This window comes from Akebia trifoliata, chromosome 6, assembly GCF_017979445.1.
Source record: "Akebia trifoliata isolate Shusen 1 chromosome 6, ASM1797944v1, whole genome shotgun sequence".
Classification (NCBI taxonomy): Eukaryota; Viridiplantae; Streptophyta; class Magnoliopsida; order Ranunculales; family Lardizabalaceae; genus Akebia; species Akebia trifoliata.
Window position 1 is genome coordinate 26,721,700 of NC_141380.1, and position 17,928 is coordinate 26,739,627.

At 35.3% G+C, this 17,928-nt stretch overlaps 2 protein-coding genes across 4 annotated transcripts; one reads left to right on the forward strand and one right to left on the reverse strand.

Annotated features, from left to right (window-relative positions):
• Positions 1-683: 683 nt before the first annotated feature.
• Positions 684-2,374, reverse strand: LOC147400564 (L10-interacting MYB domain-containing protein-like). Its single transcript, XM_086444608.1, has 3 exons — positions 2,027-2,374; positions 977-1,946; positions 684-888 (listed from the first exon to the last, which is right to left on the reverse strand). The coding sequence occupies exons 1-2, from the start codon at positions 2,372-2,374 to the stop codon at positions 1,578-1,580; spliced, it is 717 nt and encodes a 238-aa protein (XP_086300734.1). The 3' UTR covers positions 684-888; positions 977-1,577.
• A 2,010-nt stretch (positions 2,375-4,384) lies between these two features.
• LOC147400565 (uncharacterized) lies at positions 4,385-15,264 on the forward strand. Of its 3 annotated transcripts, none has more exons than XR_015179409.1 (3): positions 4,385-4,977; positions 7,670-8,409; positions 9,209-14,687. XR_015179409.1 is itself a non-coding variant. In XM_086446250.1 (3 exons), exons 1-2 carry the CDS (start codon positions 4,477-4,479, stop codon positions 14,751-14,753), a joined length of 546 nt encoding a protein of 181 aa, XP_086302376.1. In that variant the 5' UTR covers positions 4,386-4,476; the 3' UTR covers positions 14,754-14,790; positions 15,066-15,264. The 3 variants fall into 3 exon arrangements, 2 of the variants coding, with proteins under 2 accessions (XP_086302377.1, XP_086302376.1); XM_086446250.1 differs by lacking the exons at positions 7,670-8,409; positions 9,209-14,687 and adding exons at positions 14,709-14,790; positions 15,066-15,264 and having other exon boundaries at positions 4,386-4,977; XM_086446251.1 differs by lacking the exon at positions 9,209-14,687 and having other exon boundaries at positions 7,670-9,196.
• Positions 15,265-17,928: the final 2,664 nt, after the last annotated feature.

Below are 17,928 nucleotides of genomic sequence, written 5' to 3' on the forward strand. Positions count from 1 at the left end.
AAATACATAATATGTACATCAATATGTTTTAAGTCATTATAGTTCATCATTGTTTTAAAAGAAATGTTATTATTAACATTATAACAAAAATTAACCAGAATCTGTTAATAAATATATAATTACACTATATATGTATAATAAATTTATATTATAAAATTATAAAATTAATTATTTTATAATTTTATAATTTTATCGAAATTTCGACATCATCTCCTCTTAAAAATGAACATAAGAGATTTTCCTGAAAAAGAAAATACCTGCATAATACATAATCCAATATCTACATAACATCACATACACAATCCAAACTCCGCATAACATCTCATACACAAATCACATTTTATCAAATAAAAAGTATTACAATGTCATACAAAAAGATAAATATAATTTTCATTAAGAACAAATCTAAAATAGATCAAAGCTCTTAAGTTCTATTATAAACAACATATAATGCATTAGTTATTCTAGTCATTGTCCTATCCATGATAACACGAGATTGATGATCTACAGGCTCACCATTATTATTATGTTCAACTGTACCTCCTTTATCTTTCACAATTTGTTCTTCTTCGAAACGTAAGAATTCTTCATCTGCAATTGCATGCTTCCTTATGAAATTATGGAGTGTCATATAAGCCAATGTAATATCTTATCGTGTTTCGAATTTGTAACGTGGCATTTGTTTCAAAATTGGTCATTTTACCTTTAAAACTCAAAAACATCACTTTATGACATTTCTAAGTGAAGAATGCATATAATTAAAGAATTCTTTATCTGTTCTTAACCTCGACTCTCTTTTAAAATCTTGTAAATGATATGTTACACCCCGATAAGGTGCAAGGTAGCATTCCATCAATGGATATCCAGAGTCGACCAAATAATATTTGTCTTAAAAAAAGAAAATAATATATTGAGAACGAAGATGTGGAAATTGCATTTTAATATTGCATTTTAACTTAACTTTAAAATAACTAACCTGGAGGAGGATGTGAAAATTGTAACGATGACTTCGTAATAGTGTCGAGGAACACGCGAGAATCATTAGTTGATCCCTCCCATCCAGCTACGACATGTGTAAATGTCATATCAAAAGCACAAGTAGCCATAACATTTTGTGTTATGCCTTTGTGTCCTCGAAATCTATTCTGATGCACGAACGAAATATGTGCACTAATGTGTGTCCCATCAATCGCCCTAACACAGTCCTTATATTTATAGTCATAACCATCAATGAAAGATGGTAATAAACATACATATCAAAAATTACACAAATACTATTTAGAACGATTAATTCGATCATCCTCCATTTCACCATCCAACCACCCAATGCGGAGTTCATCGGTTCGCAACATGCACCAAATTTGTCTGTACTCCTTCTTCATACTAAATAATTTCAGTGCAAATCGATAACGATCACTATTAGGGATGATCTCTATTGTTGCATCCAACAGATCAATACACTCCCTAATGCTACCAGGTTGTGTAGGTGGTGGTGCACTACTCGCGCTTGTCTTTGACGAAACTACTTTAATCAAAGGATCAATCTGTTGTCCCAACATAGTTGCATTCGTCATCTTTTATCGTTTGGAATGAGATTGAAAATCTCCAGATTTCTTGTGTGATATTACAGTAAATGTAGGGACACCATCACCATCAACATCAGTATTAGGAGAAATATCAACAGGTGGATGATGACCTAATGGTTGGGACTCTGGTGGTTGCGTTTCTTGAACAAATGCAAGATCATCATCATCACCACCACTATCATCATCATTATCATGAAGCTCATGCTCTCCAACTCTAGATGACCCAATGGATGGACGTATACTAGGATTAGAAGAGCTTACGACATACTCTCCAGTAGTATAAGTCCCTCCGAATAGTATGTTCAACTCTTCAACATGTTCCAGTCCCTCATAACGCCATTGTGTATCAATTTTATTTTTCTACAAAATAAATAAATTTCTTTAATGGATTTGAATAGGTAAATGTGACTTTTCTTTTTGATAAACTAATCGAAAATTACCTCCAACCAAGAGTTCCACCAGTCATTGCTCGCTAATACCTTATTGTTAACAGCGTCGTAACCCACACCACTACATGTTTTTAGCTTAATCCATCTAGCCCACATAGCTTTACTTTTATCCCAATGATTCTTATGTTGCTTCTTAGTGTAACTGAGCCTCGTCGTTATTTGGAATTGCTTCATTAGAGATGAATATCCTGATACATTCAATGAAGTACCAGGTCTTTTTCCCTTTTTAACCAATTCCACGCAGATATCAACCCAAATCTTATGAAGATAGGGTGTCCATCTTGCGGAATCAATTTTTGACTCTGTTTCTTTTGGTTCTGTTACTTTTTGTCTCGGCATCTGACAATTTAAACAAATCAAATGAATCGAGATGCATTTCATTTCAACTTACATCTCCAAGATCAATTAAAATTCAAAAGTTCTTAAAAGAAAGTTGCATAATTGCTAAAAATAAATAGTTCATCTTTATATGCTATCACTAAAAATAATATCAAGGAGCGAGAACACTACTCAGATCTTATTGAGCTATCCTTAATCACAACATTTATTGCTTTGAAGCAAACAAAATTTATGAGAATTTAATTAGGCAACAAAAATTTGTTTACTTCAATCTTTATTGTTATTTTTAAATTCATTTTTTTTTAAAAAGAAGTCAAAATAATTCAAAATTACAAAGAAGAATCATCAATGCCTTAATTGCCCAAGAACCCAAATTATCTCTCATATAACTACTATAAGAGCTCATCCTTATCAACAAACCACATGGTTATGTAGGGATTAGAAATGTATAATTGCTATTTGCATACAACACTCTATGCATTTCTGTTGATTGGGTTATTTCATTAGAAAGTTGGTGCGGCAATAAAACCTCTCCAAGTATACATTGGTGGGCATTATCATCATATGAGCTAATGTTCTAGATTTTTTTAAATCAAAATATTTTTCTTTAAAAAAATCTAGAACATTAGCTCATATGATGATAATGCCCACCAATGTATACTTGGAGAGGTTTTATTGCTAGGAACAATTAATCCCCCGCAGTACGGTATAGGGGTATTATTGGAGGCGGAGAAAATATTCTAAGGAAACCCAATTAAAATCAAGTTAAAATAATAAATAAAAAAACAACTCAAATTGTCTTACTATGAGTCAATTTTCTCAAATGAATTATCTAAGCAGCAATCTAATACTATAGTCCTATTTAGTTTCACCGAAAAATTCAGATTCAAGATTGTATTTCAATAAACAATTTCTTTTGAGCTTCATTAGGGGTGTCAATGATACCCATTTACCCAAAATCATGTTGGTGTTAGTGTTTTTCATGTATGTTCTTGTTCTCTCTTATTGAAAAATTATTTTGGAGAATCTCATAACACCAATGTCATAAGAATCCTACCTATACATGTATTTCACTCGAAACTTTAGCCAAAAAATTCGAACAAAAATAACGTAAAAAATATTTCTACTCTTCCTAGCAATCAAATTCTGATTTCAAAAGAAAAATTTACATGATCCAAGAATCAAAGATACTAGTAAACAAAATTAAAAAAAAAAATTATAATAAGATCCAAACAATTATAGAAGCAAAAAAAATGAAGCAATTACAAGCAAAAAAAATCAAGAAATAAACTAGGGTTTCAAAAACAATTACCTTTCCCAACCTTCAACATGTTTCTGCGACAGTAGCGACTGAGAATCGTTTCGAAAAAACTGATCTAGAAACCCTAGATCTGCTACTCTTTTTTTTTTTTGATTTATTTTTTTTCCCCTCTTTTTATTTTTCCTTAATCGATCTCTGCGTTGGTGAAAAGAAATAGGTAGAAAAAAAATCACAGATCTGCTGTGAGGACAAAGACGAGGAAGGGATTCGACTGGGAGCGTTGAAGGTTGAGAACGAAATAGGTTGAAGGTTGAGAACGAAAGAGGGTTTAGATTGAGATGAGCTGCAACAGTTCGTTGAAGAGAACAAAAAAGGTTTAGACAGAGACGAGATGCATCGTTGAAGGTTGAGAACAAAAGGGGTTTAGGGTATTTCGATCATTCAATGTAAACTGTTTTCGGTGATCGACTTCGTGCAGAAGCAAAACAACGAAGCCTTGTTTAGACGACTATTGAAAAGAGCTCGTTTTGAGCTTTTTTTTATTTTCATTTGAGCCGAAAAAACCAAAACGAATGCGTCTTATATGGCTTATTTGGCTTTTAAGCCAAAAAAGCAACAAGAGCTAGCTTCTAAAGTTGAAACGAACAGCCCCTTAACTTCGTAAAGATCGAAGAAGGAAACCAGTTTCCAACTTAACCTTCCACATGTCACTATCTCATTGGCTCATTGGACATTTAGTATTTCCACTCTACCCGACTCTCCTCTTCTTAATTCAACAATTCTCAGATTAAACCCTCTCTGTAAAATCTCTCTCTTCTTCTCCGTAACAAACAATACTACGATGCATCGTAGTCGTCAGTTTCTGTATCCAACGATCTTCTTATTCTCTCTCATCATCTCAATCTCTGCTTGTTCGCTTTCCACAACCCACAACAATGGCGGTTTCACAGTCTACCAAGTCCTCTCCGAGTTCGGACTCCCGAGTGGACTCTTACCTGGTTCAGTCAAAGATTTCTCACTCGCCGAGGACGGACGATTCATTGTCGAATTAGAGAACCCTTGCTACTTACATTTCGATTATTTGGTTTACTATGATCGCAAAATCACAGGCACTCTCAAACATGGATCGATTACTAATCTCAAGGGGATTGAGGTGAAGAAGTTCTTCTTATGGCTTAATGTCGATAAAATCAAGGTGGATTCTCCACCGTCGGATTATATCTACTTTCAGGTTGGATTGATTAACAAGAAGCTTGATTTTAAGCAGTTTGAGACTGTACGTTCTTGCAACGACAATGAGATTGGGTTTTCATGTCCAGCTTCTTGGTCTGATCTCGTAAAGGTATAATTTTTTGTTTTATTGTTTTATTGTTTTGGGTTTTAGATTTAAGGTTTAAAGTTTATAAATGAAAACCTAGAAACCCAATTGTGGAAATTAGAGAAGTGGTTGGTTATAGGAATTGGTTGGCCCTGAATAGACTAAACCTGAATTGGAGTTGTCTATTGTTCTTTTACAATTAGGTTAAGTAGAGAGAACCCACTTCTGACATCTAATCATGGACAAGACCGAGTTATCTCGGACGAGATAAACCATTTAGCTATTTGCACAATTTTGTTATATTTTTGATCGGTTTATTTGCACAATTATTTATTAACATAGATTTATTTTAAATTATTCCATTTTTTTCTTGTTGTAAAATAAGGTAGATTAGAATATGAATAGTCACACTATCATGTTTTTATTTAGATATAGATATCTAAATTATAAATAATTGATTATTAAAAAGAACAAAATCCCAGTTGACTCGGCCAAGTTTTACTGGTTTAGGTGAGATTTTCAAAAATATTGTCCAAGTCGTCTCGGTTATCAAATGAGACAACATGTGAGACAATTCACCGTGGTACAATTCCCGAGTTGACTCCGACGGGTCATCTCGGTGACAAGATTTGAAAACATGCTTTTGAAACTCCTTTTCAGGAATTACTCAAAATATAGAGAAATTGTTTGGGTTGAGGGTTTAGACTGTCCTAAATAAATTAAATCAGGATACGAATTGTAGATTGTTTAGCTTGAAGGGATATCAAGGACAAGCATACCTTGATTCTTGTATTATCTTTGAAAATGAGGGTTTTGTATGATTATGATTGCAGGGAATTTGTTTTTAAGGGAATACTCAGTCCTTGGTAAAATGGGTCATAGGAAAATTAATTCCATTCGTTTTTGCACCCAGGAAAATATCAAAAAGAGAGTTGGTTTATACTTTATAGCATAGTTTTAAAACTCGTTTTGTTGAGTCGAGTTAGTTGATTGGATTTAGAGGTGACAAAGCCCAAAACTTGAAGGAACCTACTTGGCAAACAATCAAGTCAACTCGTCTATTTGGCCGAGTCAGCTTGAAAATGCTCAAGTCAGGTAAGAAACTTGACTAAGTTATTTGGCTATATAATTTTTGTTTTTGTTTTTGTGGGTACCATTTTTTTTTTTTTTTTTTAAATATTAAAGTTTATTTTTAAAGTATTTGTAAATTTAATATGATTTTATTTGGTTCATTTGAGTTGACTTTCAAGTTGTCGATTTGATAGACATATGAGTCGAGTTTTAGAACTATGGTTTTTAGTTTTTGGAGTGGTAATAATCGTGAGAGAATAAATTAGGGAAAATCATTTTCCCATGGGGTGGAAGGGAATACATTTTCACTCCTAGGTTAGGAAATCACTTTGGGCGGGAAATTGATTTCTATAGAAAACATGTAATCTTATGCCTAAAATTCTGATTTTCCAAGTGGATTCATCTTCTGGTCCGTTTCCCATGCACAATCAAACAAACCCTTAATTTTTATTTTCCTTAGTGAGCAAAATTCAAAAAATCTCTGTTAACTTTCAAAACCTGGTTTAGATGGTGTCTACTAACAACTTATGTTTCATGAGCTACCAATGTACCTAGCTTTCCACGCTCGATATTAGTATCACTGAAATTTGATTTGTTTGTGTACTTTGGTTTATTTTTTTTATAAGCAAAAAAGCATAACATATTAATAAGAAAGGAAGCACGGCTGGATGAGGTGGCTCACCAGCGAAGAACCAGTACAAAGGCATTACTCTCTCTCACACAATATGACACACCACATCCCACCTCCCTACAAAATCCTCAAAGAAAAATACCTCTAAGCTCCTTACAAGTTTTGGACCACAAGAATAGCAACCCAGGGATTGAAATGATAAGGTCTTGGGTTTCCATAATCTTCTCTTGAAAATTCTGCAATTGTGCCCCTTCCATAGACCCCAACATATTGCAAAGGGGGTGATGCTCCATGGCATCCTTTTAATCCCTGAAAAAGAGTTACCCAATTCTAGCCAAGATTCAAAGATGGATCTTAAGGAAACGAGAAACAAAGAGATTCCAAACAAAATCCAAGATGTTGATTTGGAAAAATTCTGGATATTCTTTGAATTAGGATGCATGGATGGTGAAAAACCAATAAACTCCCTCTATTGGAAATAATGTAGTTTATTATGAGTTTTATTTATTTCTATGTAAGGGAATTTATGTCCATTCACACGTTAGTTATTATAAATATCTACCAAGCTCTCATTATGAGACTTGACAATACTCTTCACAATTCTTCTTGGTATCAGAGCTTCTTAGAGGACCCATTGACCTCTCCTTGGGGTGTTTTTTGTTCTTCTTCGATTCTTAGGACCTTGAATCTTTTCTTCTCTCATTTTTCCTCTTCTTCCCTTATCAACACTTCAGATCTTGAAGACCTAATAACCTAATAAGAGCTTCGTTAGGAGGTCTCCCCTTCGGGTTTTTTTGTTTTTTTGGTGATTCATGATCCCTTAATTGCATGTTGCGATAAAGATTGTTCCCGTTTTCACATGTTGCGATTTTCTGCACTGTGTTTATACCCTATAATAGGATTTTCTGCCTTTTGATAGACTTTTTTGGTCTATCCCTGGCCTGCGACAACAATTTAGTGTCTTTTCTAGGGTTCACTGATTTGTTTTGTGCCTACAGTGGCCTGCAACAGCAGTTTGGTGGTCTACGATAGTGTTGGTGGCTGCTTGGGGACCTGCAACAGCACCACAGACTTGTTGGGAGGCCTGTGGTGGCTTGTAACAGCAATAAACTGCTGTCGGGTGACCTACGACAGTAAGGGAGGCCTTCTTGGTGACCTGTGACAGCAGCAGGATCGTTTTTGACAGCAATAAACTGCTGTTTGACAGCAATAAACAGGTCTGTGCAGCACCACAGCCTTGTTTGGTGGTCTGCGACAGTGCTGGCGGTTGCTTGGGTACTGCGACAGCACCATAGACCTGTTGGCAGGTCTGCGGTGGCTTGTGACCGCAATGAACTGCTGATGGGTGACCTGCAACAGCAAGGGATGCATCATTGGTGACCTGCGACAGCATTACAGCCTTGTTTGGTGGTCTTCGACTCCAGATTGGGAGCTTCTTGGGGGCCTACAACAACAAAACAATAGTGGCTTGCTGTGTGTTTTGGACTAAGAGTTGTGCTGTTTCGGTTGTGTGAAGGTTTGCGACAACAACAAACAGCCCTATGGAGGCTTGCGACAACAGCAACAATGTTGTGTGAGTTGTGTGCAGGTCTGTGACAACAACTGTGGGGCATTGTAGAGTCTTGCGACAACAATTGGGGTGCTGCTGGGTGTTGCGATAAGGCTATGGTGCCACTTCTTTAGGTATTGGGTTGAGATTATGAGATATCTCCCTTCAAGCCAAAGTCTCAAGTTTGGGTTCGCACACCGTAAGTGTATGTTAATTTGATCATACATTCTTCCTCATCAAATTGTAATCTTTCTACACTTGATTATTGGTCTTCTTTTTATCCATTTGTCATTAAAAGTTATGATATCGCATCAGTCTTGGTCTCGATTTGTGAGACTCTATTTGGGAAGTAGAGACAAATATGGATGGTTCTTGGGTACTGTTACTACTCGTTGTGGTTGAGGGGGCCATAGTCATGGTCGAGGGAGTAGTTTTATTTGCAGTCTTTGTGGGTAGACAATCGATGAGAAGATCCAATGCTTTTCGCTCTATTCTCATTTGTTGAGTTGTATTGCTACTCCTTTATTGGGGCATTCTACTTCCCGTGCTGCCACTGTGGATTCCTCACTTTTCCCACCATTGTCTCTCCTAGCACTATTGATTTATAGTAGCTTCAGACCCAAATTGCCACTCCTGTTCGTGATCAGATCCGTACTCGCTAATTTTCGACCGTGGCTTCAGATATATCTTCTGCATTTCATGTGACCCAATATGGTCTTACTCCCCTAACATGAGTTATTGATTCTGGTGCTTCTGATCACATGACTAATGAGTCTAGCTAGTTCACTTCATCTATTTTTCCTGATACTCATAGGGAGGTTCGCTTTGCTGATGGGTCCCTTACACATATTCACAATAGGGGTACTATCCTCTTATCATCTGATATTTCTCTGGACTCTGTGCTCAATGTTCCTCACCTATCTCTTAATCTTTTGTCTGTGAGTAGTCTTACCAATCTTTAAATTGCTCAGTCACCTTTTTTTTCTAATCACTGTACTTTTCAGGACTTCGAGGAAGATTCTTGGCAAGGGGTATAAGAGGGATGGGCTGTACCTATTTGGATTTTCGCATATTGCTGCTCTAACCTCTGTGCTATCCTCTCTTAGGAGTCATATTTTTTCTTTTCAGTTTTAGATTTGTAATATGCTCGCTTATGACATGCTAATTTTAGAAGAATTGTAAAAAGATAATTGTCAAGTCTCATAATGAGATCTTGGCAGATATTTATATTAATTAATGTGTGAATAGACATAAATGCTCTTACATAGAAATAAATAGAAAACTAATAATAAACAACATTATTCTAATACTCCCCCTCAAGCTAGGGCAAATATATCAATCAAACCCAGTTTGGCAAGGTGAGAGTTAGTGATAGATGGACCAACAGACTTCATAAGCATGCTGTTAAGTTGATTTGAAGAAGACACAAATACTATCTGAAAAACACCAGATCGGATTTTCTCCCTGAGAAAGTGGACATCAACCTCTATATGCTTAGTTTTCTCATGAAGAATAGAGTCAAAAGCAAGCATGATAGCAGACTTCTTGTTGCAGAACAATATGAAAGAACTAGAGATAGGAAATCCCAACTCTGTCAACAACGACTGAAGCCAAATAAGCTCATATGTGCCAAGGGCCATAGATAAATGCTTAACTTCAGCAGAAAAACGAGAAACCACACCCTAATCTTACTTTTCCACGAGATTAGGTTACCATCATGAAAATTGCATAAATCAGAGGTAGATCTCCTATCTGTAAGAAAATTAGTATAATCAGCATCAGTGAAGCAGGACAAATGAGACTGAGTAGTGGACGAGTAGAAAAGTCCAAGACCAGGACGAGAGTTAAATAGAGAAGAATGTGATAAACAACGTCAAGATGAGAAGTGCGCGGAATATGCATGAACTAACTGACTACACTAACTACAAAGGTCAAATCCGGTCTAGTGTTAGTCAAATAAATCAAACAGCCTACGAGTCTTTGATTAGAAGAATGATCAAATAATAAATCACCAGATTTTGCATGAAGGCGATGATTCTGATCCATAGGAGAGGAAGCAGGACGACAATCAATCATACCAGTGTCTTGAAGACAATCCAATGTGGATTTGCATTGAGATAACGAAATACCACGATGAGAGCGGGCCACTTCTATCCTCAAGAAGTACTTGAGAGGACCCAAGTCCTTAACTTCAAAGGCACAACCCAACAGTATATTTACCCTGCCAATCCACTAGGTATCATATTCAATCAAGATAATATCATTCACATAAACCAGAATAATGGCGCAACGGCCATCCAATCCTCGATGTGTAAAACAAGTATGATCTGAGTGGCATCTAGAAAACTCCATAGATAAAATGACCTCAAAAAAACGTTGAAATCGGAGACTGCTTCAGGCCATACAGAGATTTACGAAGGCGACATACCTTCCCATAATACTTCCCTTAAAGACGAAATTCAGGAGGGGGTTCATATATATAACTTTAATTAGATCATTATTCAAAAATGCATTCAGTTAGAGAGATAAGGAGACAAACGGTGGTAAGTTTAGCTACAAGGGAAAATGTAGCGTCAAAATCCTTTTAAGAGTCTACTTAAATCCCTTAGCAACAAGATGTGTTTTGTATCGATCAATAGTGCCATCTGTAAGGTACTTAACAGTGAAAACCCATTTGCAACCAACAATCCGCTCCCCAGAGAGAAAAAGAATAAGCTCTGCAAAGCATTCATCTCAATAATCATGGTTGCAGTCCACTGAGAATCTCATAAGACCTCTGAAATAGACCGAGAAACTCTAATAGAAGTAATGGCGGCAAGGTAGGCCTGATAAGAAGGAGAGAGTCCTGATAGGAAACAAACTTGGTAGTAGGATGATTAGTAAAACACCCCCGTTTACCTTTGCGAAATGCAATAGGTAAGTTAGAGCCAAAGAAGATATAACATGAAAGTAGGGAACATTTAAAAAAAAAGGTGACATCCATAGAATGTATGACACGATTAGAAACAGGATCATAACACCGATACTCCTTTAACATAGATGAGCAGCCCAAGAAGACACACTGAATGGCTTTGTCATTTAACTTCGTGTAATGAGGGGTACGGTTTTAAACAAAACAGGTGCACCCAAAAACTTTAGGTGTAATTGTAAGGAGAGTGCTATCAGGACGAAAAACATGGAGAGACATCTGTCCCCCTAAGGTACGACTTGGAACACGGTAAGAAGAAAAGCCGTAGTGAGGACCGCCATGTTCCAATATAACTTAAGAACATACATGCTTCGGAGAAGACATCGGACAATGTTTATAAGAGTGGCGGTTTTTGCGTTCCGCCACCCCATTCTGTTCAGGAGTGTAGGGACAAGTCAACTGGGGAGCATACCATGCTCGTGAAGGTGAGAGCAAATCTCATCAGAGATATATTCACTTCCATTATTAAACCGAAGAGATTTAACAATGATATTATACTGGGTCTGAATCATTTTAAGAAAGTTAATAAAAATAGGAAGCACTTCAGATCGAGAGTGCATCAAATAGACCCAAGTACAACGGGAATAATCATCGATAAATATAACATAATATCGATAACTAGTAAAAACGGGTAACATAAGAAGGCCCCCATAACCTTCTATTTGATATGAAAGTGGATAGCTTTACTAACAAAGCCATCATCCTCCTCTCTTGCCTGTAGTGTTTTCAACCATTGATTGGTCTTTGTGTAACTAGGACGTGACACATTTAGGATTTTTGCCTTTTTGAACACGAATTGACATACAGATTGAACATGCAAAATAGTGTCACCCTTTATTTTTAACTATTGTCTAACAAAATTACTTCTGAAAGATAAGTGATGTAGTTCATCCTCCATACACCAATTTATTAAGTTGTTAACATCAACCATGGTTTGCTATCAGAAATATTTTTAGTAATTTACGATAGAAATGTTTCCTTTTAATTTTCATATATTTCTTTTGCTTTAAAAAATTCTGATTTAATTATACCTAAAAATTGAAATGACACAATGTCAGACGCTTCATTACATGGTGTGTTGGAAACTCACAGCTGTCTCTGTGTCCTAGTAGATTTACTAATTTGAACTAAACAATCAACTGACCAACCTAAAACCCCTATACAATTGAAACAAATGAAATAATCAAAATTACAACTTCTTCAATATTTTCTAATCCATATTAACTCTAAAAATTGAGTAAAATCACTCAAAACTCCGTCAAACAAAATACTTGGATGGTTCATTTTTTTCTTCCAGCTAAGAGAAGGGAAACTCTGTCCTAATGTCAGCTTGATATTGTCATCCATGAATAGACTCTTTTTTTTTTCTTTCGTTTTCCCACCAAGCTGCAGTTGGAAAATGACAAGGACTCCCTGACATATATGTAAATAATGCTTGTGAAATTCTTTTGCACAAGTGGGTGTCTAAATTTGAACTATATGAAAATGTTTTTGGGTAACTTTCCGCTATATTAAATTGTTGACAGCATTTATACAGCCATAGCACATATATATCTGAAATGCAAAGATGGATCCATAGGCCAAGTTCTTTAGATGACTGAACCATTGATCAAGATCAGTCAATAGTAGTTCTGTGTACTAGACATACTATGTAATGTAAATATTGTTTTATGCACATGCCTACTTGTCTAAATTGGTAATAGACAAGACTTGCCACACAATTGATGTGCATTTTTTGTTATTTCAAGTGTGTTTACATTGGATCTCATTACTCAATTCATGTCCTTTTTGGTCTTCCTATTGATCTTTTAGAATCTTTAACTTGCACATTCCTTCTAACTCAGACTACTACATCTATGTTACACATTACCAAATTATCTCAATCGACATTCTCTTAGATTAACACCTAATGTTTTATGCATTTTAGCACCATTGATGTATCAACTCTTCACCTAAACTATCCAATATCATGCCCATACTTGCTGAGACTATTTTCACCTCTGACTTACAGTGGGGTATCTGTAACGATATTGGCACAGTGTCTATAGTCTTTTTCTTGAATAAAGCATCTATACCTATCCAAAAAAAATTAAAAAAATTACACACTTTTTAACTGTTTTAGTTTCTCGTTCATAACTTTCTTGGTCACATAGAGTATTGTGGTCCATGACCTCACTTGGTTTACGTGATCTGTTGAGGATGGATACTCCTGATTGGAAAACTTGACCTTAGTTTGAGAAGGAAATCCCGCTGAGAGTTTAGAGATAGGGTTTTATTTGTGTTGTAGCTATGTATGCCGAGGTTTCGCTATGGGTTTCCAAGTGTAGCTATTTGTTGTGGTCTTATTGATCTTAGGCGCGAGTCAGGATTTGTTGATCTCGTTCTCAATTACATTAAAGCCTTCTTTTAATAATTATAAAGCGAGTCTCATTGTGAAAGCCCTCTATGTATGGAACTCCACCCATAAAGTCTCTCCCCCCCACCATTCATTTGACTATTTATGCCACTATTGAATGTTGCTACCATAATGGCACCCCCTTTCTGATTCTAAGGGGTTTGATACCTTCTGTGTTGGTTTGTACTGAGAGATTCGGGTGCAAGCTCTGGCCTCATTGTTAATGGCTCTCTTGAAAGACCAGGTCTGAGTTTTGAAAGCAGTTGTGTACTTCCCCAAGAAGTAGCCTTTGTTTGATCACCTCCAAATAAAGCAGTTGGCTAGGCAGGACTCTTATCTATATAACTATATTTATTTTGTCCCATAATAGTTACACATAAATCTGTCCTCGTTCTGTAATAGCAATGTATAAGTCTGCTTATTCATGCAGTAATGACTTTATGAGACTGTTGAGGAATGATTGATGATGCAATACAAGTTAGAAAGTCATTTTATGTATTTATTATTTTCTAATTTTTATACTGTTCATATATATATATATATATATATATATATATATATATATATATATATATATATATATATATATATATTTTGCTTACACTAGACTGGTTGGTTTGCCCATATCTGTCCAATATTCAAAGGAAGAGATTAGTAGAACCTGTGGTGATGGCGTAGATTTGCCTGTGTTACTTTCCCTGCTAGTTCCACACATAGTGAAAAAAATCACAAAGTTATTGAAAAAATCAGGATTCATTGAGATTTAATCAACGAATATTTTTTAAATCACAGATTGTTTTTTTGTTTTTAGTATTTTTTTTTCATTTTGATACACAATACATTTTTTTTCACAATTTTTTGTACTTGAACACAATTATTTTTACTTTTTAATTTATCCAACATTTTCCCGACTTTACCGACATTTTCCGAAGCTTTCTCTTGCCGAATTATTCCTGAACCATGTCTTGTGCTATAGTTCCACGTACACTCATTTACATTATTGGGTTTTCAACATGCCCTCCTTTACACATCCCTATCTGCACTCAAGTCAGTTTCATCATCTATGTTTATTACAGAGAGAGATGCTGCTAGAGACACAGTGTCCTTATGTTTTTAACTTGGCTTCATGGATTTTTTGCAGGTTCCAACTTCTACTAGGGAAATGTCCATGCTAATTACAGAGTAGATGGAGATGTAATCATATTGTTTGATAGTAGTAGTAGGTAGGCATTTTTTTCTCAACATACTCGATGTTTATAGTAGGTAGACATGATATATATTTATTATTTTCACCTATTCGGTAAGTTAAAAAAAAAACATTATACTTGAACTTTGTTTTAATAAAAATATAACGAGTCTGATAAGCTGAAGACTGTTATGTTATAGTTTCTGAATATGAATGTAGGTACGCCTCGTTTGTCTCAGAAGAGAATACATGTGTGTTTGAAGCCTTTACTGACTTAAAGTAGTCTGATCTTTTTGTGATATATGGTTGAAGGTGCTTCGCGATCATGATGGACATAAAATTTGTGCCCCACTTGGCTCACTTATTGAATCAATCCAGGGTGTTAGAAATCTGGATCAATTGGATGCGAAAATTTTGCTTTCTGATTTTTAGTAATAGCTAAATTTAGTTTTGTCATTTGTTAAATTGGTTCATGATTTAACGTAGCGTTGATAATCCGTGAATCTATCCTTTGTTTTTCCAAGCATTCTTGTTTCTCTTCCTTTAAATAGATTCTCAAGATAAACAAAGTGAACAGTCAGTTAGGGAAGTTATATATAAGGCCATCTCCGATCAATTATTTGGAGGAATTTTTATTCAGATTTCAGTAAAAATTTGTGTAAAACCATCGTTCGTTTATCTTCATTGATATTATCCTCATCCAAAAGGTCGAAGGTGACAGATTTTGTGTATTTCAGTCATTTTAACATTAATGTTTAATGAAAAACAAAACTCCTCTAATATTTGTCAAATCTTGGAGGATTTCTTCAAATTTACCAAAACTTTAGTAAACAGTTTGTTGGTATAACCTTTCAAAATAAATTTAGTAATGGTGTGTTGTGCAGAAGTGTAACAAGAATAAAAACGAACACACAAGATTTACGTGATTTGGCAAATTGCCTACCTCCATGGAGGAAAACGATGAGGATTAAGGATTACGGACTCTCCATCCACAGTTGCAAGGAATCTCACAGATAAAATCCTATACATCGGGAAAGGTCCCTTTTGATACTACCTTACCTCGTGAAGTCCAAGTCCAATAAGAATACTAGACATCTCACAACAGCGTGATTTTATATATGTATCACTGCGTTACTCCTTTTTTCACATAGAGTTTGAAAGGGTCACCAAATTTACTTTCTTTTTTTTTTTTCACGAAATATATGATGTGTGGTTATTTCTATTCTAAGTTTGACATATGGTCATAGTTTAATGAGTGATTTTTGGCTCACAAGATTTTTGCTACTCTTTAGTAGGGTGAAGCCAAAATTTTCAATCAGTGGGAGCTAAGTTCTAACAATGATTGATCCGTAATCTTGATTTCTTTCGTCACTATAAGCGATGGTTGGTCAAAAATCTCTTTGTTATATTTCATTTTTATTTAAAACGACAAAAGAAGATATAATTTATTTTTCATTGAAATTCATTAAGAATGGGGAATAAAAGATCCCCCAAGGATGCATGGATCTTTTATCCTCAATGAGTCAACGGTACTATTTTTTAAATTGAAGATGTCCTAATGTTTTTTTATTGTTTGTGTGTGTAAATTTAAGATGCCCGCAATACACTTGGACTTATAAGAATGGGAGGTCTCTTGCGATCTCCAAAACAATGGTCTCCAAAAAAAACATTATTCTACTATTCATCTAAGTTTGAGGTCATGGGTTCCAGTCTTGCTAACCCATAAAAAGATCATTAAACTATGTCCTAACTTCTAAAATATTCATAATAATTATTATTATATATATATATATATATATATACATTTTTATTGTATAAGGGCTTAGTTATATACATGTTTGGTTTGAGAACCGAACTGTAACTTATTTCAAACCGAACCAAACCATCCCAAAGCTACCGATTTAATTTGATTATCGATTTGAATGGGACCAAGTTGCACCCCATGGTCCACAGTACTTTCTTTTCCCTCTTTTTACCCGACTTTGCCAAATTATGCTTGAAACCCGACTTGGTCACTCTGCATCATGGTTTTTAAACTCGGTATTTTGTCTCGTCTAGGCCTGATATCTAGTCGTCTCGGACGAGTTTTTCAATATGTTTGAGACATGAGTCAAATAAGAAAAATGAACGTGAGTCATACATCTCGGTTAAAAAATGACTTTGTGAGTTGGTCTCGTTCAGCTCCGATGCCGAGTTGACTTCGCGATACGTCTCGGTCTTGGACGAGTTTAAAAACTATGCTATGCATCAAAGCTGACAGCCAAAAGAATCATGTGGCAATATTTTAGATGACCTGCATCGAAGGCAGGTATTTGTGAGCAACATGTAAGGGTTTTTTTTCCCACTTTTAAAAAACATATATTAGATGGTGATTGCATTAAAGAGGATTAGAGAATGTTTGGGTTTGGGCCTAAAATAGTCTAACTTAGGTGGCACCAGATAACCAACAAAACCGAGAACATCGTTCAAGTCGTTTTAATAATTAAATAATTAAAATATATTTTAATAATATTTAATATTATTAAAAGACAAATTTCCTATGGTTTGTCAGTCCAAACTTCAATCCTCTTTAGACTCAATTTGCCTTGGTTAGTGCTTTTGCTGATGTCAACTCAAATCCAATAATTTAAGGGTAATTTTTTGAGGTACCCTCCAAGTTTTGATGAACATAAGAGATGTCCCTCAGCTTTTCAAAATTGATGTCGAACTCCCTAACCGGGTTGGTCTTCCATGAGAGACTAGTGAAAATGATCAAAATGCCCTTGTCTTCAACTCCTTAAAAAAATCAAGCATTCCCGCCCCCTCGCCCCCAAAACCTTTTGTCATAAGATTGATTTATTTTTGGAGCACGATATCTACTCCCACTTTATTGCTCGCCTCATCCACTTTACTACTTTCACCCACCATCCATATTGAATTATTTGGTCTCCTCCTCCTTTTCTCTCATTCGCATTTTCTTCTTTCTCATTTTTTTTTGAACCAATATAAGTTTCAGTTAGGGTTTCATGTTACAAGAAGCAATACCTTTGAAACTTGTAAAATATATTAACAATGATGGTGGAAACCTCAACTCTTAATTTAGTTATTATTAGAAAATCTCGGTATTGAAAAAATAATAATTCAAAAGAAGCTTTTTTTGTAGGTCAAAATTGAATTCACCAACATAGATTCGATA